General features: G+C 39.6%; 1 protein-coding gene across 3 annotated transcripts in view; it reads left to right on the top strand.

Moving 5' to 3' along the window:
* The window catches only part of pde4a (phosphodiesterase 4A, cAMP-specific), a 47,878-nt gene extending 26,397 nt beyond the window's left edge, over window positions 1-21,481 (top strand). For all 3 annotated transcript variants that reach the window (XM_030140675.1, XM_030140676.1, XM_030140677.1), the window contains 14 exons: window positions 4,620-4,805; window positions 5,213-5,249; window positions 5,397-5,467; window positions 6,257-6,306; window positions 8,362-8,474; window positions 13,915-14,008; window positions 14,149-14,312; window positions 14,972-15,070; window positions 15,171-15,335; window positions 15,503-15,602; window positions 16,434-16,588; window positions 16,911-17,033; window positions 18,277-18,459; window positions 18,671-21,481. In XM_030140675.1, the coding sequence (XP_029996535.1) occupies window positions 4,620-4,805; window positions 5,213-5,249; window positions 5,397-5,467; window positions 6,257-6,306; window positions 8,362-8,474; window positions 13,915-14,008; window positions 14,149-14,312; window positions 14,972-15,070; window positions 15,171-15,335; window positions 15,503-15,602; window positions 16,434-16,588; window positions 16,911-17,033; window positions 18,277-18,459; window positions 18,671-19,195 (2,065 nt within the window). In that variant the 3' untranslated portion in view covers window positions 19,196-21,481. The remainder of the gene's footprint in view (window positions 1-4,619; window positions 4,806-5,212; window positions 5,250-5,396; window positions 5,468-6,256; window positions 6,307-8,361; window positions 8,475-13,914; window positions 14,009-14,148; window positions 14,313-14,971; window positions 15,071-15,170; window positions 15,336-15,502; window positions 15,603-16,433; window positions 16,589-16,910; window positions 17,034-18,276; window positions 18,460-18,670) is intronic.
* The last annotated feature ends 928 nt before the right edge of the window (window positions 21,482-22,409 follow it).

Raw genomic sequence — 22,409 nt, forward strand, 5'->3', positions numbered from 1 at the left:
AAATCTTGTATTTTTCCAGTTTATAATTTCTCCCGCTCACCTTAATTAGTGTAATCATCCTTTACAATGAAATGCTACATTTCATGTTCATTTTTGTTGATTTTAGGTTTTACAAATTCTACATGTGATATAAATAAATTTCAAACCCTTATGATTCATTTGGCCTGACTTTAAGTGAATGAGTCAATCTGACCCTGAACAGAAGACATGGCTTATTCTCTATTTAATTCTATTTATCATCCCATTACAAAAAGAAAATGTTAAACAAATGTTATGTAATTGTATTTTATAATTAGGTTTTTCCAATGTACATAAAAATGTGCATGTTTTATCAGAAATTAGTGAATTATCAAAACCATAATCTGTGAGAAGTGAATAATACCACTGCATTATTGATTGAAATAATAAAGAGGTTAGTAATGACAAATAAACATGAAGGTTTTGGTCGACCTTTTGGATGATTAAACATGCACTGGGAGACATCGACCCACAAACATCACTGTTGTTCCTGAGAAAGGAACATAAAATGAGGGTAAAAAAAGAAACTTGTAGGCTAATCATTCTGCATCAGTTCAGCTGTGAGTACTATAAACTTTTGTGCACTGTGACTCTTACATGACTCACTAAAGAAGATTTCTGAGTAATTTATTCCAAGCACATGCACTCAGACACACAGTCAGATGGATTAGATTTCAGCGAGTGTTGAATTAAGAATACTGGGGTCTCATAATTCCTCTCATAGTTAGCAGAAAAAAATGAGGATTACCGCGTGCAGCTTGCAGAGGGTCCCCCTGGCACACATTTGTGATGTGTTTTTCATTACCGGGGAAACATTTTTAATGATAATTTGATCTGTAGCCATATTCACAAAGCCTTCTGGGGTAGAGAAGATGCTCCTAATTGGCCAATTTAGAAGAAAATTCTAAAAATATCCAACTTCATGCTCAATTTTAGAAGTGAAACTAAGAGCGGTTCACAACTAAATTGATAAAAAAAAACAAGTTTGACATGTTGAAAGTGTAGATGGTATGGAGATAAAAGTCACACAACATTAAAAATAGATGCTGCACCTACACTGCAATCTGTCCTTGTCAACCCAATAAATATAAAAGCCTCGACTTGAAGCTTTTTGTGTGTGTGTGTGTGTGTGTGTGTGTCTGCGTGTGTGTGTGTGTGTGTGTGTGTGTGTAGCAAACTTGTTTTTGACCAAACCAATCCACCAGAAAACTTAGACCTCACATAATAAATGATCTATCTGTGAGACATCAGTTCCTGGATATATGATGTCAAACACTACAATGTGCATTAATCGATATAGAGTTCATTTCTTAGCTGCATTGATTAAATGTTCTTTCATCCTGGAAAAAAGTTGGTCTGAGAGGTTTGGAGCAGTTCAAGGGGCTGTGCATCAGCGGCAGAATAAAAGGAGGTTTCATGACTGCTGGTGTTGGTGAAAAACGAGACGAGTGAAACCTGAGAAATGTGTTGCAGTGCACCCTTTGGCTAAGCTCCTCTATGAATGGATCTGACACCTTTGTTTTACCCTAGTGTTTAGGATATATTGTTATGCAGAAATGTGCTGGCCTGAGTTTGGACTGAAAGACAAGAAATTTTCTGATTTTAAGGATTTCCCAGGTCATAAATGTCATACAGGTTTCATCACATCGTTTCTGTTTGGATATTAACAGATCTGATATCAACCTAGTCTCACATAGTCACACCTATTTCTATATTTTCTTAATGTTGTGCCAGTGCCAGAGATGGGTTTGGCAGCATCCACTATTGTCCAGGAATAGGGGTAAAAGTTGATTGGCTAGTTCGTTTTATGTTTTGGGTGGTGCTGATGACTGTGGTGGAAAAATCTGTCACCAGAGAACACAAAAGTCAAAGCTGGTCTTACGTGTGAGTTTTATTCCCCCCTTGCAAGGAGGACCCCTCTCTAACAAAAGCACAAGGCTAAAGTATAGTAGGAAAAGGGGTAAGGAGGAGCGCAGGCAGTGGGTTTTTATACACACTAGATATGGCATGAGAGACATGATTCCTACAGAAAGTGAAAGTCAGCTGACAAGTGGTCAAAACATCATGGAACCATCATGAGATAGACACACTGTAAGCCTGGACTTTGTATTTACTAAAATGCTTTAATTACAATGTACTTAAATGATTTAAGTTTTATTATATTACTATAAAATGTTAAGTATATTCTACTCATTTGTAGACATAGTCGAAAGTCCAAAAAAGTTTAAGTTGAATGGATTTAAATCACTAAGTTTTAGTCATGACAACACCTTTTTATCTCCGCATTGCATTGTGGGTATTGGGCATGTTGTTGACAATGTGTTATTTTTACGTGCAGGGGTTCAGCGGGGTTGTGGTGTTAGTGTTAATTTTGACTCAATGTGTGTATGGCAATGTTTATTGGCCTTTTTGTGTTTGTTTTCGTATTTTTGTAGAACTGCACCATGGGTCAGGGCCATAGGATGAACAATGGCTTTCCTGCTCATCAATTTTAGTTGTTTTATATAAATTTTTATACCTTGCCAAATTGAAAGCACTTCCTGTACTGGTAAATTACATTGAGCTAACTTCCTACCTAACTTACATCCTTGCTACAATATATTAAGTTGAATAATTATACAAAGCAATTTTTATTGCAAAAGATTTTAAATTAAATCAACTTGGAACTGAGTACAATGAACTGATGATATTAACCCTTTCATGTATGAATTATGAGAGTCTTAATCAAGATTTTTTTCCTGAGTGTTTTTATTCCTCTAAGGATTAAAAAAAACAATGCAACTGAAGAAAATTTTATGAACCTATTTTTGATGGAGTTGCAAAAATGTCCACTCAGCTGGACACCATGCATTTAATTTTTGAAGCAAAGAAACATATTTACTGATATACTGGGTGAAAACTATGAGATAACATTTTTAATGCAGCTAATCTGATGTTGTCTAACATTTTAACATACTCTAATACTAAGTCATTACTCATTTCATGGAGGTAATATGCAAAAAAACAACAACAAAAAAACCCCAAAACTGTTAATTATAGTCTAATAACAATAACAAGCAATTGATTTTCACTCAAACATGTTAGTGCATGTTTGAGTGAATGTTAGGTTTGATGTTAGGTTTATCTAGAACAGCAAAGTTACAGTAATGGTATGAATTGCAGTGTATGGAATGGTGCATAAGTGTCTAATGAGTTGGCTGATATGGAACTAAAATAACAAAATCCATGAATATACAAGAGAACAGCTGTAGAATAACTGTTCACTGTAGTGACCAGCATGCATGAAAGGGTTAAGTTGATGATTATACAAAGCAATTGACATTGCAACAAATTTTAAGTTAAATTAACTTGGCATTTAGTGTGTTGTACTTAAAATAGTAATTCCATTCAAATCAAGCATTGAAGTTTTATACACTCAAGTTTTCAACAGTCATCACTTAAATTTTTTAAGGCAACTGGTTTCCTCAAATTTTTTAAGTAAACTCAACTTATCCGGTCTTACAGTGTAGGAGGCACTCAGGGTCCCTCTACTTAGAATGGGGGAAAACCACAAGACGTAAGATAGGGGGGCCTCTAGTTAAGTGCGTCAGTCAGAGACAAAACACTCCATGTCCTTCAAGTGTGCGATGGTCCAAGAGTGTATTGTGACATTAGATATGGATAGTGTAGGATGCTCTGTGCCATGTGTCGGCATGATCACAGAGAGAATAGAAGAGGGTTAAAGTAAGAGGCTCACAAGTTATATAATGATATGAGTACACCTAGTTAGATAGGAAGCACACAAATATCAGATATGAGCGGCCTAAGTGACATGGGTTTGACAGTTACATAAGTGACATATAATTTTGGCACGACAGCACAGAACAGAGTGGCACTGCTTTTGCAAAATATTGTTGAGAGAGAAGTTGTGCATGAGGGAAGTAGATCATGGTATTAAAATGATTAAAAGGAAAAAAAAAAACAAAAAAAAACACCACATAAAAAGACGTATATTTCTCACTAAAGAAAGGAAGGAAGCAAGGAAGGGGAATGCCACTCTTGCCACTACATGACTGAAATACATCCTCTCAGTACATCCTGCAGGCCAGACTAATATCAACCAAATTCTTTTTTCCACTGTTACACTGATCGGCATAGGTGTGTCTGTGTTAATCAGTTAAAGCTTTCTTTTAACCTTTAGGGGTAAAAGAGATCTAAATCCCCATTAAAAGCCTCAGTGACTCATGTCTTCTGACAGACTTTGGCCCTAAAAGAAGTTGGGGCTGATGTGGCTCATTTTGCTCATTTAAAAAACGACTCGCTCTAAAATATGAGATGTCAGTAAAGTGTAATTCTCAGGGCAACCCAGTGGCAGTCTGCCAATCCAACAGTACCGCAGAGTCACAGCTGCATGGGTTCTGCTGTAGCGGCTGTCACATCTCTGTTTCTTCAACTTCCACTCTGAGAAACTGGGAAAACTACATGTGGATGGATGTTTAAGTATTAAGTGTAATCTTGACACATTTTGTTGTCACTGTCACATAAAAACAGCAGCTAAAGCGTCTAAATTAACTCGCGCAAACTCCATTTCCCTGTCTTATCTTTTGCCCCCTTCCTCTCAGCTTCGACTCAGAAAATGGTCCGTCGCCAGGCCGCAGTCCCATGGATTCGCAGGCGAGTCCTGGGTTGGTGCTCCATCCCTCCTTCCCCCAGAGCCAGCGCAGGGAATCGTTCCTGTACCGCTCGGACTCCGACTACGACACATCCCCTAAAACCATGTCACGTAACTCCTCCATCAACAGTGAGGGGTGAGCACGAAGCCATCTTCCTCCATCCATCACATGCACCGAAAACATTTCTTAAATCCGCACTGTTCGCTCTTTCACACACTCACACAAACAACACAATAACTGCATATTATCCCAATCAAAACACCAATGGGCATGATTGTAATTATGCACACATTATGCTAATGAAATCATGATGAGTCCTCTTAACATTAACTGTTATGCTCTGCTTTCATTAAGATTCAACCTACCAAAACCTTCTATTACTCTATTTCCAGACTATTTCTCTGTTTAGATTAACATGGGTCTTTGTAAACATGTAGCTCACAGATACAGCGTCTGCTATAAACACTGTCAGAGTGTGCTTCAGCTGTGCCAAAACCACCCATATTAACCCCATTCCTCACTTTCCTTGTTTTCTCCTGCAGGCATGCTGAAGACATGATTGTCACCCCTTTCGCTCAGGTATGTTTTCTCATACAGCTCATGTTGAAATGATGTAAATGTCTAGAAAAAGTGGCTAATTAGTGCAGTGAACTTGTCCCCCCCCTCCTTTCCTTCCCTCCCTCCTTTTTCCTTCTTTCCCTCCTACACTGTCCATCCATCCCCCAGGTGTTGGCCAGCCTACGAACTGTAAGAAGCAACTTCACCATCCTCGCCAATGTCACAACACCCACTAACAAGTCAGTATCATGCTGTCAAACACCCCTTCCCCTCACTCACACTCGGTAACACTGCCTGCTTAGTTTGCGTTGCGTGTGTGTGTTAATGTCTCCTTTACCTTTGTCCCATGGGGAAAACACTTATGCTACACTGATTAACCAGCTTATGATTATCACACTGTGCTCAAGGAAAATATGATCTGCATTACCTGGCATGTCTCTAACTCCCTGACTGAGAACTGAGTGCAGCTTAGATGTACGTCCCTGACTCTGTACACAGATGATGGAGACAGTCAATAACATTAAAATTGTTCTCCTTTGTAATGCAGTAGACAGAAGAGGCTTGAGTTGGCAGGCTTTTAGCTCCACGTCAATATGATATATAAAGCAGTGCGGCACAGAATTATCAGCATCTATAATTACACAGTGTTGTGCCAATGGAAATGCCTCCCTCTCTAAACAATAATGGGAGCATGAAGGCTATTTGTGAGGAGATCCTTGCTCATACTTTGACTTTGACTATTTTTTGGATAATATTTGAATATTTGCAAGGAAAATGCTGACTATTTAATGCACTTTTAAAAATTCACACATTGCAGCCTCATTATGCATTCAAAGACATGCACTCCTCCATTTGTCTCTTTTAGGGGAAAATAAATGACTAACATAGTGTACATACAAATATTTATGCCCCCTATGTAAGCCAAGCCTTTTGTTACCTCATACTGTAAAGTTAAATGTATGTTATACCCCAGCAGGAGGCAGCAGTGAGTGATTCTTTATCTGATGTAATGATGTGTTTGTCCACAGGAGGTCACCAGTGACAAGCCAACCCACTGTTCCCCAAGCTACACTCTCTGGTATGTTGTCAACTAATTAAAAGTCTTCATCCAAAGAGGCTTTAAGGACACACTAAGGCTTCCAACATCCCCAAATGCATCATAATTAATTAGTGCTGAATAAGCACTGAACATCACAGGATAATGTGTGGCATTATAAGGAATTATTGACTTAACAGTGCCGAAAACAGCAATGGATAGATCATCAATGCACCTTAATACAGCCATGTGTATAATAGATGCAAAGACACAGAAGAAGAGACAGGTTAACATGTTTTCAGCATATGAATATACACTATAAAGAACATATATGTATATATACTGTTCATTATTTTAACCCATAAAGACCTACTTCTGTAGCAATTACCAAAAATAAATTTTTCTCTCTATTTAACATTTTTAAGTGTTTAATCACAGTTTATTATTATTATTATTATTATTATTATTATTAATTATTATTATTATTATTATTATAACCTTTATTTAACCAGGAAAAAAGCTCACTGAGATTAAAAATTTATTTTTCAAGAGTGTCCTTACCAAGACAGCAGCAGCAGCAGAAGTTACCCAAAATGGAAATCACAGCCATAAATCCACACTAGAAATATACATAATCACAATGAAAGTCAGTACTAAAAACAAACTTAAAACTGAAAAGAATTATTATTATTATTATTATTATTATTATTATTATTATCATTATTATTAATATTATTATTATTATTATAACCTTTATTTAACCAGGAAAAAAAGCTCATTGAGATTAAAAATCTCTTTTTCAAGAGTGTCCTGACCCAGACAGCAGCAGCAGCAGAAGTTACCCAAAATGGAAATCACAGCCATAAATCCACACTAGAAATATACATAACCACAATGAAAGTCAGTACTAAAAACAAACTTAAAACTGAAAAGAATATACATATAAAACATCACCATTATTTTAAAAGGTACTAAAAGTATAACAACAATGTTCCTTAAAAGCATCTCAAAGCCGAACCCAATTCAATCAATTAGAAAAACATCTGCACCCACATTTGTCCTTTTCCCACTGATTTAAAATGACTTTGAATGTATTAAACGAGACCAGTTCCTTCAGTTTAATGTCCTTCTGTAGGTTGTTCCAGGCAGTGGGAGCAGAATATTTAGAAGCTTTCTTTCCCAGTTCTGTTCTGACTTTTGGAACCCGTAAAGTTAGGATATTATTTTCTGCATTGTGTGTTTTTTAAGTGAAACTCATGTGTTTTCCTATATTTAATTTAGTGATCATGTAGATCTTCATAAAAACTCAGATTAAAGTTGAGAGTTAATATATCAGAAATGGAGAAAACTGAAGAAAACGTGACTCTATCATAAAAAAAATATTATTAACTGAACATAAACCAAGCGTCTCCATCCACTGTCATTTGTCAAACTGGTGATAAATGAGTTTTGTTTTTGTTTTTTTACTGGTGAATCAATGTTACAGAAGATGACAGTGTTTCCATGCTCATTAAGGAGCCTCTGAACGTCCAAATGGGCCATATCTGATGACCATGAAAAGACAACAAACTGTATTTTACACCAATTATTTACATGTATTGATAGGTTTAGTGGGTCAGAAATTATGAAACATTTTACATCAGTAGATGATTTTGGTCACCAGTGGCTGTTTGGATCTTTATGGGTTAAATGATTGTTTTATCCCCATTTCATTCAGACTAAGAGGGATAACTCTACCCTATTTTACATTATAAGGACAAACCCTGACCAGAAATAAAAATTGAGAATTTTTAATTTATTGTGATTGTGATTATTTATTGTGATTTATTGATGGTTTAACAAGTACATGATTCACTAAAATATTTACTGAAGCAAAAGCTGTTTTTCAATGAATGGGAGGCACCTTGTAACTCCACTATAGACAAAAAATAATATTATTATTTTTCATTTTTGTTGAGAGCCAACAGTTACTTTGTAATAGTATAATAACAATCATATGCGTTGAATTTCAGTGGTTAAATACCCATCACTGATTGTCTGCTCTCTTTCTCACTGGTTTGTTCATATGTTGTGTATGTGTTTGTGTGTCCTTCCCAGAGGAGACCTACCAGCAGATGGCTCGGGAGACTCTGGAGGAGCTGGACTGGTGTCTGGACCAGCTGGAGACCATTCAGACCCACCGCTCAGTCAGCGAGATGGCCTCCAACAAGGTGCACACCTGTCCAACAAAAGACACTACTACACTGTACTTTCACTGTCCTTCTACACTAATGTCAAGTCAGTGTAGGGCAGAGTGTGTTGATAAACTGTATTTAAAAAGTGTGTTTTATTGATTGTGGGATGAAAGTTACAGCTGTACCATGCAGAATGAAAAATGAATCACTCCGTCTGACTTCCTTGTAAAACTTAGGCCCCTTCAAAACTTCAACAAGCACAGATTTATCTAGATAAAATAATAAAAAAGAACTGACAAAGCAGGAAAGTTGTCCGTTAAAGGCACGAAAAACAAAACCTTCATCCCTTTTAAATTCAGAATTCACACATTTTCACATACATTTCTAAGCAAATAAAGTGTTTTTCAAATTGTATATATTTTCAAAATGCAAAATTAGTTTTTGTTCCTGGGGTTATTTGTAATCCCGTAGTAATAATTGTAGTGATGGATAGAAATGCAAAGAAAACAGCTCACATACGTGGATGTGGTAAAGCCTTTGTCTGCTCCCTGGTTGTCGTGAATGTTTGATGGTGTGCATTTTGCATCACATCATCGACATGCTTGTATGAGTGCACATGGGCAGGCTGCTTAAGATTGCATGCATTTGTATTTGAGAGTGTACAGAGACAGCGACAGAGGGAAAGGGGAGGGAGGGTGACGAGCTGTGGGTGGGGAGGATATGAGGGGGAAGGGGGAGGTGGGACCGGTCCTGATGCTGATGTCTCTGCTGTAACCTTGGTTGCTATCGAACAGCAGCAGGGTCTGCCCTTCCCTTTTAATCATTGGTTTGCCACTCTGACCACAAGCCATGTGGTTTGGGGAACAACCAATGAAATCGGTGCAATGCTCCTTTAACAGCGCAGTCTCTTAAAGAGACAGTGTTTTGTGGTATTGTTTGTTTTATTCTGGATTTTTTCCCCCCATGTTGCAGTTCAGTGACATTGAATTGATGCAGGGTTTATACATGTTTAAAGTCAAGCATGTGATGAAGAACATGATGAGAGATTAAGATGAAAGGAGTGTGTTGGCAGCATTTCCTTTCTATGTGTTTATATTTTCTCTGTGTTCTTGTACAATGTGAGGAGTGGAGTCTTCTGGGGTAACCAGTCCCTGTGAATATGTGTCTGCCTTTTAGCAGCCACAACTATGCTACAGAAATCCACTGCACTCTGCCTGCATGGAGGTACACACATGAATATTCTCCCCCCTCAGTCTCTCACTCTTACTCACACCCTTGCTCACACATATTTTCGACAGACGTACATACTGTCTTGTTGCACATGCGCAGTCAGGCTGTGAGCAGCAGAGACAAGCACAGACAAACACATGCACGCGCCTGCAGCCACACTGCCTGATTAGCTTGCGAGAGCTGTCTACAGCATCCAGGGAAATGGCGCAAGAGGCAGAGCATTGGAGGAGGAACGGCAGACTGAAGCAGCAGGATTAGACCTCTGGCATTTTGGGCAGCTGAGGCATGGATTGACTTGGAGCAGAGGACTAGGCTACGGAGCTATCAGGAGGCAGCCTGACTGACTGTGGACTGAGTGCATTGCTGAGATCAGTGTGAGACGGCACAGACGGGCTGATGCACCGGTAGGACTGGGCCGGGCCTCTGGATCTGTACCGTGGGGGAGGGGCAGTCGACGCAGGGAGAGGGAGCCTGTTTTTCCAGACCACGGTTCTGTAGTGTGATTCTTCAGCCTGACCGTCTGCCACAGGCCTGCCTGCATCCCTTTTCCGTCTCTTTCTGTCTCTACCTCTTTCATCCTTTCCATCCTTGTTTTTCTCTTACTGTTATCATCTGTCCCCCCTTTTAGCCTTCCCCGATGTTCCTGCTGTCATCCAAGCTCTCTTTACCTCCATCATTCGATACAACGGTCATCTTTCAGTCTTGCCGTCATCACCTCATTATTACTCATACCTTTAGCATCTAATTTTTTAAAAATTACTGTTTGTCAGCTCTTGCAGCATCATTTTTGTTTACACTTCTCTCATATTCCCATTCTTCTGCTCCATCGGCTCCTCTCTGTGCCCTTCAGACGGTCCCTTGCTCCCTCTCACTCTCTATTTCCCTCCATCTTCCCTCTCTCGGATCCCATCCACCTTCTACCCTGCAGTGTCTGTAGATTTGGGTCAGTCTGCTCAGCAAATGGGATGAGATGTAGTCTCCACAGCAGCCGGATCCAGGGGGCTCCTGGTCTGCTCATCAGGGGGACCCTAAACTTCGGACTACACTGAGGCTGGAGCCTGACTCAGGACTGACTGGGTGGCCTGCTTTGGGGGTGCTGCATGTAGGACAAGACACTTGCAGCCCCTACCCTCACCCCCTTCCCCGTTCCTTCACCCCCTCACGGGGCAGCCGTCGCTCTGGAGTGTCCCAGGTTTACTGGCTGTGGCCTCTCCCCACACACCCTGACGACGCCCTCATGCCACTGGGGCACCTGCAGTGCCCCGACCCCGCTCCACTACCGCACCTCCTGCCTGTGCCATCGGCCCAAACCCCCTGTCACCCTCAACATGGGTGTGGTAGAGGCCATTGACCCAGCGCCGTCCCCCTGCCCTTCGCCTGTACCAGGGGGTTACAGGCTGCCCCGCTCCTCCAGCTACAGCCCCCTGCAGGGGAGGGCAGGGGCAGAGCTGGACCTCGGTGCAGCTGCTGGAGGGGTTCTGGAGGGGGGCGGGACAGCGGCGGAACGCAGGACGCCTTTAGTGGACCTGTTCTGTGAGACCTGCTCCAGGCCCTGGCTCATCGGCTGGTGGGACCAGGTAGGGCTTGGAAAGCTTGCAGAGGGCAAACAAGGCCTAGCAGTGGCCATCTTGGATAGATGCTGAAGACTCCTCAAGTATTACTGCTACATCTATGCATTCACTAGCACTTCCTCAACTTGTTTAAATAATCTTTTCATAAATGTTTCCCTAAAAGGATACTTTTATGTGTTTATGAAGGAGAATCTTACACGGTGGCATATATGTAGACTAGTTGATGATAGACTGTGGTGGAGATAGGCTTTATGGCTTTGTAAAGTATGAGTATGTTTACATTTTCTGCTCCCAGACATAATGTATACATGAATCCATTGAAGAGGAGCTCTTCTGTTAAAGGTGCTGAGTTTATTAAGTCAGCTCACTGTTTCTACTTTGAAGCAGCACTGTAAACCAAAACAAAAAATATATATATCACTACAATTCTTCACCTTTCCACACATACCTCTGTCTACCTTTCTGTTATTTGAGAATATCCATAGTTGCCAAAAATGTTAGAAAAAGCTTTTGTAGTAAGTGGTTCAGTTTTCTTTCCTGCAGGTAAATTACAGTGTCACATAATGTCCATTTCCATCCTCCACACCTGCGTCCCACATCCCTTCCTCTCTCTCCTGCTACCCTGAGGCTGGCCTCAATACAGACTTAAGGAAGCCAAGCGTATTGTCAGTGAAGGACAATGCTTAACATCTCAGTCTTTTTGTTCCAGTTTTCCTCAGGTGTTCCAACATGTAAAATATGTTTCTGACATTGTGGAAGCTTTCTCTGTTGTGTCAGGTTTGCATGTGATTATGTATCCTGCCCCCATTTTACCAAAACAAATTCTTTTTTTTTTTTTTTGTTTACTGTGTGTTATTGATACACATCAAGAATATATCTCTTATGTTTCACTCTGAATCACTCAAATATACATGTGATAGTTCAGCAGAAGGTCACATTTACCACATGTGTCTGTATTTGTGTTTGAGTGTTACTCATGATCATAGTAAAGACAGGCAACGTCCTCCTGCGTCTCTACCATATGCAGGTTTATATGCGTGTTAGTTTGTCATGTGTGTGCAGCATTTGCACGCTTGCTTCATTAGTCAGTGTCAGAGGAAGAGTGTTGTTTGTCCTGGCACTCGGACTGGCACTGTGGAAGTGTTGGTTGGCAGCTATGACTCAGCGTTACAGCATTAGGGGAGGAAAGAACGAGAGAGCAAGAGAAAGAGGAGGAGGTTTTGGGTTGAGACTGCTGCCGAAGTGTGCCACTGTGGTTGACTAGCTTCCCTGGCTGCTGATGACAGATTCTGCCTGCCTCAATGCTTCTATGATTTCCTGTTAGAATACCTATTTGCTTTACCTATCATGTAGTGATTTCCAGGTTGGATGTTAGGTGTAAAGAGAAAGGATTTAAAGATGGTAAGCATGTGCCAGTGTGTGTGAAATGGAAAGAATGCAAAGTGGACTCAATGATGGGAGGATTTTGGGACTTGAGGGCAGCAGTGGGAAGTGTTGTTTACCTTGAGAGGGAGGGAGGAGCAGATATAAAGCAGAGAGAGAGAGGTGGAAAAGAAGACGGCAGAGGAGGGGAGGGCTGACCTTGGTAAAGGTCAGAGACACCTGCCTACTCCCTCAGATTGTCACCCGAGCAGCCATAGCTCTCACATCGAGCTGAAGGACTGACTGTGAGGAGGCAGTTGCCATGGCAACCGCTCTGGTTGCCATGGAGATTGTTATGTGTGAAAGATCAGTCAGTAGGACACAGACTGAGGCGTCTTGTCCAAATTGCATTGTGCCTTCACATGACTTGTGCAAAGTAATTGCCACCTTTATCCACTAAAATAAAACATTACATAAAAGCTTATTCAGAAACAGCATTTTCTGAGTGCATGGATAATTCACTTAATCACATTTGTGTCTGTCTTCCTCCATATCATTAGTTCACGGCTTCCTCGGTAGATGTATGAAGAAAACATTTAGACGTGCCCTATTACTGCAGCATATCAATACATAAAAATCTAAATGTAACTGCTCTGAATTGAGGTATTGAACAGTATGTTCTCATCTGAGAAAAAGAGGAGGCATGATTCATGATTGAATTTCTCACCCTTTAGTGAATTAAGCCAGATTGAGGGTGTTAATTTATTTTCTCATATGACTCACAGGAAGGTTTCGTTATAATGCATCAGTACAAATGGAATCTAAAGTATAATGCTAATAATTTAGATTTATCAAACAGTATCTTTGATAAACTGTGCATTCTGCTTGGGCTTCACCTTGAACTACATCAGGTCTCTATCTGTTTTGTAACAGAAGGGACAATCTTGGACAATAGAACACCCCCTTTCTCTGTCACATCCTGTCCTTGTCACTCAGTTAAGCTAAATAATCACCAAATGACATGCAACATGTACTTCCAACACATTTCCCAAATCTACAAACAAAAAATAGTAACGTTCCAACTTTGAGAATATAATGACTGATAAGTAAAGTATGATACATGAAATAAATCCCTAATACACATATCTCATCTTATATTATTCCCTCTCTTTACATGAAATGTTCTCATTTATAAATTTCATCTTACTATTTCAGGAAGTGTAAATTTTATTATTTATTATTCATCAAGCTGTATCACTGATAAGACTTACAAATTACACAGGTTACATGTTTTTTCCACTTTGTGTTTTCAGTTCAAAAGGATGCTGAACAGGGAGCTGTCCCATTTGTCCGAGATGAGTCGCTCAGGGAACCAGGTGTCAGAATACATCTCCACTACCTTTCTAGGTAAAGCAAGACTGTTTCATATGATAACAAATAAACCTTCTTGATATGACAAACCACTATGGCTTCAGCCACCAAGGTCACACACAACCCCCATAACTCTTCAAGCTGGCTGAGGTTGGACTGTTACTCCCTCTCCCCAGATAAACAGAACGAGGTGGAGATCCCATCCCCGACCTTGAGGGAAAGAGAGAAGCCCATGTGTCACATCAGTGGTGTGAAGAAGCTCACACACAGTTCCAGCCTTTCCAACTCCACCCTGCCTCGCTTCGGCGTAAAGACTGAACACGAGGATGCGTTAGCCAGGGTAAGTGAAAAGAAAAGTAGCCCACCAGACACAAGTAACTGCATATAGTTCTTAGAAGTTTCTCAGTCCTTTAAATAGTCCTAAATTTCCGGTTACAGGTTTCATGTAATCTAAAACTGTAATACAGTTTCCTTAATGAAAAGACTTAAAATAGAAAACAAAATGATGATGTGTGCATGATATGTATGTGATATTCTAAGATCTTTTGAATGCAATTTAAAACCTATTACTGTTCATGAGACATATCTTTTTAACGTTCACTTACACATTTTAGATGAAAGCAACATTAAAAGGAACAATTTTAGTTGTACTACATCTAGAAGGAGCTATTCTATTGATGAGTGGAGATGCCATGTCAGCCCACACACCACATGACAACACACAAGCTGGATGTGCTCTGATAAATTCTCCCCATCCTGCATAATTTGCATTAGGAGTAATTAGGTTTTATGATGGTTTCTTCTTCTAGTTTTGGTACACCATGAAACAAAATCTTATAAAATTATACAGTTCTTAATGCAAATGTATAAAAATTAAATTAATTTCACATTGAGGGCATTTTAATTCCTAAAATTCAAAGGACTGTATCTTAGTCTTTAAAGATTTTTTAAAGGACCTATGGAAATCTTATGAGCTAATGATGTATTTTGTGTGATCAGGAGCTGAACGACTTGAACAAGTGGGGCCTTAATATCTTTCGTGTGGCAGAGTTCTCTAATAATCGACCCCTGAGCTGCATAATGTTTGCCATCTTCCAGGTGAGGAAAATAGACAACAGACTGGGCTTTAACAATGCCACTGTAGCATGTAGCATGACTTATCCATGACCTTGAGCCCTATGGACTGACTCTGTTTCAGGAAAGAGATCTACTGAAGACGTTTCGGATCCCAGTGGATACATTTGTTACCTATGTGATGACACTAGAGGACCACTACCATGCCAATGTGGCCTACCACAACAGCCTCCACGCTGCTGATGTCACTCAGTCTACTCATGTCCTGTTGTCAACACCAGCTCTAGATGTAAATACCATTACTGACCTCCCAAAGACAGAAGCAATATCTTCACAGCATCACTACATCACATGCAAAGACAACCTTAAATGCAAAGACATGACTTCTGCAGAAAATTTAAAGGAAAACTGCAGCTTAACAGATGTGTCTTCTTTACTCTTTTGTTGCTCTGTCAGGCTGTGTTCACTGATCTAGAGATACTAGCTGCGTTATTTGCCGCTGCCATCCATGATGTGGACCATCCTGGAGTGTCAAACCAATTCCTCATCAATACAAGTGAGTCTAAATGAGATTAGGACAGTGTTTTTCAACCTCGGGGTCGGGACCCCACGTGGGGTCACCTGGAATTCAAATGGGGTCGCCTGAAATTTCTAGTAATTGATAAAAATTTTAAAAAATAAAAAAAAAACAAAAAACTTACTAATAAAAAATATATGGTGAGTTGAGAGAGACAATCACAATACATAAAAGACATGACAAACTGTGAAGCTGAAACTGATGCACTGTGGTTCTGTTTATCTTTCAAATGTTCATTGTGGTCAGTTTAAGATGCTGCAGCTCTTTCATAATTCATACTTTGAGTTATTGTTTGTTCAGTATTAATTGTCAGCCTTGTATATCCAAGCTGGACTGACTGTACATATCCTGACCAAGGAAAATAAAATTCTCACTTTGTGCAGTTATCTCAACCTGGCTTTTCTGGCTCCGTCTATAATAATATACATTATATAGCCTAAATGTCATCTAAAATGAATGTTTTTTTTTTTGCAACATAGTATAGTAAACTATTACATGATCAAAACCAAATTAATTTTAGCAAAAAAAAAAAGTCTCCATTTTGACTGTTTGGGGTCGCCAGAGATTAGTGATATTAAAATGGGGTCACGAGCCAAAAAAGGTTGGTAACCACTGGATTAGGAAAACAGATGATTCAGCATAGTATTGAGGTTACAATAAGATCCACTTGTTACAAATTTTATGATTCGCCCAGTTTTCCAGGTCAGCGATGCAAGTAAACTCCTATATTTTATTTCCAAATACATATTTTGAGCACTGTTTTAAACGTTATGAGAATCTTAAAAATGTTGATGACTGTGCTTCCTACAGACTCTGAGCTAGCCTTGATGTATAATGATGAGTCTGTGTTGGAGAATCACCACCTGGCTGTGGGTTTCAAGCTGCTTCATGAGGACAACTGTGACATTTTCCAGAACCTTAGCAAGAGGCAGAGACAGAGCCTGCGGAAACTTGTTATAGATATGGTGAATATTAATTAATGTCTTTCGTTTATTCTGTGAATGCATATCAAAATCACGTGTTATCTCTAATGATTTCAATGTCTTTTTTTCCTCTTTATTTGATTTCAATGTAATTTCAATGTCTTGCTTTTGTTTTTGTCATGATTTTTTTTATACCTTTGTAAAGCACTTTGAGTTACCCTGTGTGTGAATAGTGCTATACAAATAAACTTGCCTTGCCTTGCCTTGAACATATACATCTATTCTCCATCATTTAAATGACTATGCCGCTTTAAATCTGTGCACTCACTTAAAATATTCTCGCTTTATTGTGTTTTTTTCCTAGGTTTTGGCAACAGATATGTCTAAACACATGAGTTTGTTGGCAGACCTCAAGACTATGGTAGAAACTAAAAAGGTGACAAGTTCTGGAGTGTTGCTGCTGGACCACTACACTGACCGCATACAGGTAAGATGTGTTCACTGACACGTCATTTTACATACCTGAGCATTACTTTGGAGTGGAGAGTTGTGCTATTGTCAGCACGAAATGAGACTTGGTTGTGATTGTTTCCTCTCCATCAATGATATAGAAGGTTTGGAAAAAGAGAAGGCTGTGTTTAATGTCTCGATGGAGTTTGAGTATTGGTCTTATATGGAGATGTCAGGAGTGTAGGAATGACTTTGTGATTCGATCTGAGCGTCAAGGACAAGAATCGGGGGTGGTTAAATTTCATCCACAAAAGTGAGAATGTGACCTTTCATACTGAAACAAGAGAGATATAAGAACTTTCCCAAAGATGCCAGGTACAGTGTCTATGAAAAAATATCCCCCTCTTGGATGTCCTTTCATTGTTTTTATAAATGGAGTCATGGTCCATATAATTTGGGTTTTTTGACAAGAATGTACAAAAGGAAGTGAGTGGTTGTTGAAGAACCAAAATAAAGGATCAAGTTAAAAGCCTAAGAAACAGAGAAGAGGAAAGTCTTGGTTGAGTATATCAGCTTGTTAATAGTGCGATGTGTATTTTTACTAACAAATGCTTACTGTCTATGTACAGTTACATTATAGTGATTTATGACAATTAATGTTGAATCTACTGACAACATTTCTTCAAAATTCCAACTAAGTACTGTCAATTAGAGCATTTATTTTGCAGAATTGACAAACGGACAAAAATAACAATGATTTTGCAAAACAGTTCTTCATGTTTAAACAGCATAATATTAATGTTTTAGTTCACAAATCAGTGTTTGGTGGAATAATTCAGTTTTCACGTGTCTTGCCATGATCCGCATTTGCATCTTTCATGTTGTTTTTGGGTATGTTATGTGACTCCTACTGCAAAAAGGCAAGCACCTCAGCTTTGTTTGATGGCTTGTGACAAAGCCATGGCTTGTGCTCATCTTCCTCTTGACCACATTCTAGACATTTACACTGGGAATCAGGTCTAAACACTTGACCCGCCTCTTAATTTTTTCCAGAGCTATATAGCACTCAAATATAAAAGGGCACAGGAGTTGAATGTTCTTCAAGGGGTTGTACTCACTCCTTTAGCTGCTCACAGCTTTGTTCATAGAAACCACAAGGCATTGGTGAGCCATAGGGACAGCTGTGATTAAAAAACCAACTGTAACATATTGTATTTACAGACACATTACAGTACATAATATACATAGAAAATTGGATGAGTGACTGTGTGTTTGTTCAGGTGTTGAGGAACATGGTGCACTGTGCTGACCTGAGTAATCCCACCAAGCCTCTGGCTGTGTATCGACAATGGACGGAGAGAATCATGGAAGAGTTCTTCAGGCAGGGAGACAAAGAGAGAGAACGAGGGATGGAGATCAGTCCCATGTGCGACAAACACACGGCATCTGTTGAAAAGAGCCAGGTAAATGATCAATGCTGGAAAATACACTCGTATTACGTGATTTTATACACAACTGGATAACTGTTAATACTGTAGGAGGGTGATAACTACAGTGCTGTCATCTGTGATCACAGCAGTCATCCTTGTACATTTTTAATGCTCATTTGCAAGGAGTGAAATCACACCACTGTGCTAGTTTCTGTTACATCATGCTCTTTTTTTCTGGACGTAGGTGGGCTTTATCGACTACATTGTGCACCCGCTGTGGGAAACATGGGGAGACCTGGTGCATCCTGATGCCCAGGATATCCTTGACACTCTGGAGGATAACAGGGACTGGTACCAGAGCACGATTCCACAAAGCCCTTCACCACCTCCTGTAGGCCAGGACAAGGAGCTGAACGCCTGCATGGACAAGTTTCAGTTTGAACTCACCCTCGAAGAAAGCTCTGAGAGAGAACAAGGAGAAGAAGGTGATAAGTCTACCCCAAACCACGTGGCACAGGACTGCAGTCAGGGGGAGGAGGATGACGAGGAGGGTAAAAAAGAGGAAGAGGAAGACATAATGGCAGAGGAGGAAAATGAGGACATAATAGAAGAGGAAGATGAGGTGGCAATGGAGGAAGAGGAGCAAGAGGAGGAGCAAGAGGAGGAGCTGAAATCTCATTTGGAGGTGAGACCTGATAAGGAGAGACTTTCTGACACAAGTCCTGTAGAGGAAGAGGAGGATTCTTCTTCACAAGCTGACGATACATGAGTTCTGCTCCTGTATCTCCCTTCTCACTTGCACACATTCTCTTGTTCATCCTTTCAATGGCCAAACCAAGAACAAATAAGACTGCTATGACAATACAGACCTTTAAATATATTTTTCAAAAAGGGAATAAATTAAAATCGCTTAAGAGAAGTTAATTACACAGCAACTGTAGATTTGGAGTGATGACAAGTCCTTGGACTGATTTCACAACAGACTTAAAAGGAATTTAAGACAGCATTAGTGATGGGCAACCGAAGACAGCGTAGCACTCTAGGACAGGAATGCACACACATAAACACACATGAAGTGACGCACATTCAAGGCAAGAGTAGTAGTAAGTCATGAAGAATTCACCAATGCAATGTGTGTACAAGCATGCGTTAGTCATGCAGTCTAATTGCTGTCCTAGACACAGGTACAGATACACACATGAAACACACAGAAACACTTGACCGTATGTTTGTATGTGTGCATTTATATGAGGGACATTGATCAGTGATCTTTTTGGAAAAAGCCATCTCTTAATGGAGTATTTACTAGTGTTCAGTCAGTATTAGTAATTCATGTTCGTAAGAATTTCAACAAAACTGTTCTCCTCTGAAATGTCCGAGTGACTTTTTTTCCATTTCTGTCGGAAAGAAAACATGAAAATCAACAGAGTTGCGGGAGGACAGAGAAAGAAACCGAAGGAAAGGAAGATGCTGCGATGAAGGGGCCACTGGGTCCCATTTACCCCTTTTCCCTTTACAAGGAGTGCTACTGGTGCAAGATGGCTCTGTGCCTTTCTGAAACACCAGCTTCCTGAATGGAGCTGTCGTGAAGCAATGCATTGTGGGACAGGAGTGTCTGAATTTGTTATCATTTTCGATTGTCTCTTGTTAACGATCTCTCTTTACTGTTCATGGTATTGTGGTGTGTATCTCACACGTACAGTTTCTGTGGTGATATGTTTTAAGCTGTAAGTCTTCCTTTGTTGCTCTTCTGGTAATATAATAACTCAGAACTCTAGATGCAGAGCAATCACAGCCACCACCACAACCATCAGTGGACTCTTTCCAGCTTATGGTTTTTTCTTATTAGAATGATTTTTTTTTTTTTTTTTAACTTTCTGAGAATAAGCCATGTGATGCTTTGAAGCATAAGTTTTGCCTATATTTTCTATTTAACAGTTGCTAAATATGTTCAAAGGGTACAGAATTATTTCATCAGCAGAACAAATCTTCACTTGCCATCTCACACCCACTTGCACTGTGTGTTAATGTCTTCTCATAAACAACAATTCTCACCAAAGTAATGAATGAGAGACTTTAATGGGTGAAGTAATTTGAAGGAACACAGGTGAATTAGAAAATCAGGGAGGCAGAATGTCAGGGGAAAGAAGTGCGACTTGGCCAAAAGGAGATCTGGCAGTCCCTAATCATCCTTGTTATGTTTGATGCTTTTTTGCCTTAATGTCAGATGCAGGATACATTCCTGCCAGTATGTAGATTTATAAGAAATATAATAGATAACCTAGTATATTTATATCATGTCTGTACGCTTATTTCTGTGAGTATCAGTGTGTCTGTATTCAGCATTTGCAGAGGGAGGGGAGAGGGAAACGTTGCCGTCATCTAGATATGTTGTTGCTGTGCTTTGATCAACATAAAGAATGTCATGTTTTTGGAAATGACGATTTTATAGCTGCCTGAGGGAAATAAGCAATGGAAGTTAAAAATCTGCAGGTGATGGGAATGACTTACGATGCCTTTTTGAATGTGATTAGATACTGATTTGCAAACAAAACAGATTCTATGTTGCGTATTGGGTTGGTTTGTGTGGCTACGAGTAAGCGAGAAAAGGAAAACAGAAGGCAGGATGCTAAAGAAGTTGCCATTTGTGTCATTTTTCACTCACTGGCATCACCACATCTTGTTGAATGGTGTTCAGGATTCGATTAGCACAGCTTAAATAGGTCACAGTTTGTTTAGATGTTTGTTTTTAACAGGGTACAAAAAAAAAGATCATGAGTGTGGTTCTTTTGAAGGTAAGAGCAAGTTTCTGCAGGTCAGTAACTGAGCTTATCTGAAGACACCACAGCTCGGTGCAACAGAAGCCTGTGTGTTTGACCTGCTCTGTCGCAGGATGGAGCAGCGCTGCAGGGCCACCACACAGGCTTTGACTCTGGTGGAATGGGAATCCAGGATCACTATTGCAGTTACTTAAATAAAAGGTTCCCATATGCATTGGCCTTTTACTTTAAAGATGTTGCTTTGTTTTTGTGGCTTCTTGTTCTTTCACAAGCTACAAAAAAACATTAATATTTAATTGCCATACAAACACGATACTGTAGCAATTGTTTCTTATTAAGAAAATTATTCAATTGATTGATTGCTGCCATTCTTTTTAAATGATGAAAAGAAAACCATGGGAAGTGTTTTCTTTGAACAGTTTGTGTACAGTTTATTTTTATATCATTCTGGTGGATGGTCTGGAAAATGAATCACGTATTGATGATATAGCTATAAGCATTACCACTCTTGTATATAATGTAATATTGGATTGTAAATTATAAATTTATCCAAGTCATAATGATTGACAAATAACCACTTAAGGTTGATAAGTGAACCACTGAAGCACTGCAGGCCACATCCTCACCTCATTCTCGAATTATGTTTTTTGCTCACATGTGCGAACATTCTTACACATTTTTTAATTGTCCACATCTATTGTTCAAATCAAATATATTTGTACTAGCACTTTATTTCGTCAGGTTTTGAAGCAGACTGTGTGTTTCAGGTAGTGTACAGTCTGTGCAGGTGGTTTGGTCATAGGCAGTCACCTGCTGATTATATTCTACTGGGCCAAATCACAAATCTTCATTGTGTAGTGGTCTATGTTAACCCCTTTTTAGAGGCATAATCAAGCAAATAGGTCTTATCTATTAATAGTCCATGTGAGATTGAATTTATTTGACTGATAAAGTCAAATAGGAGCTGGTGTAGTCACAACTGATGTGACTTATTTAAATGAAATAAATGTGTCCTTATCTAACTTGGCCATTTTAGTACTATCACCGCCTCTGTTTCTTAGTAACTTTAATCACTAACCTGATAGCCTAAATGTCATCCAGTGGTGGCCCCACTAGCTGGTTCCCATCGGGCTGCTGTCAGGTTATGTTGTCACAGACTGACTCCCTCTGAGAATAATTCTCTGGGCTTTAATTCACGTGTTT

The sequence above is a fragment of the Sphaeramia orbicularis genome, chromosome 8 (assembly GCF_902148855.1).
Source record: "Sphaeramia orbicularis chromosome 8, fSphaOr1.1, whole genome shotgun sequence".
NCBI classification, from domain to species: domain Eukaryota; kingdom Metazoa; phylum Chordata; class Actinopteri; order Kurtiformes; family Apogonidae; genus Sphaeramia; species Sphaeramia orbicularis.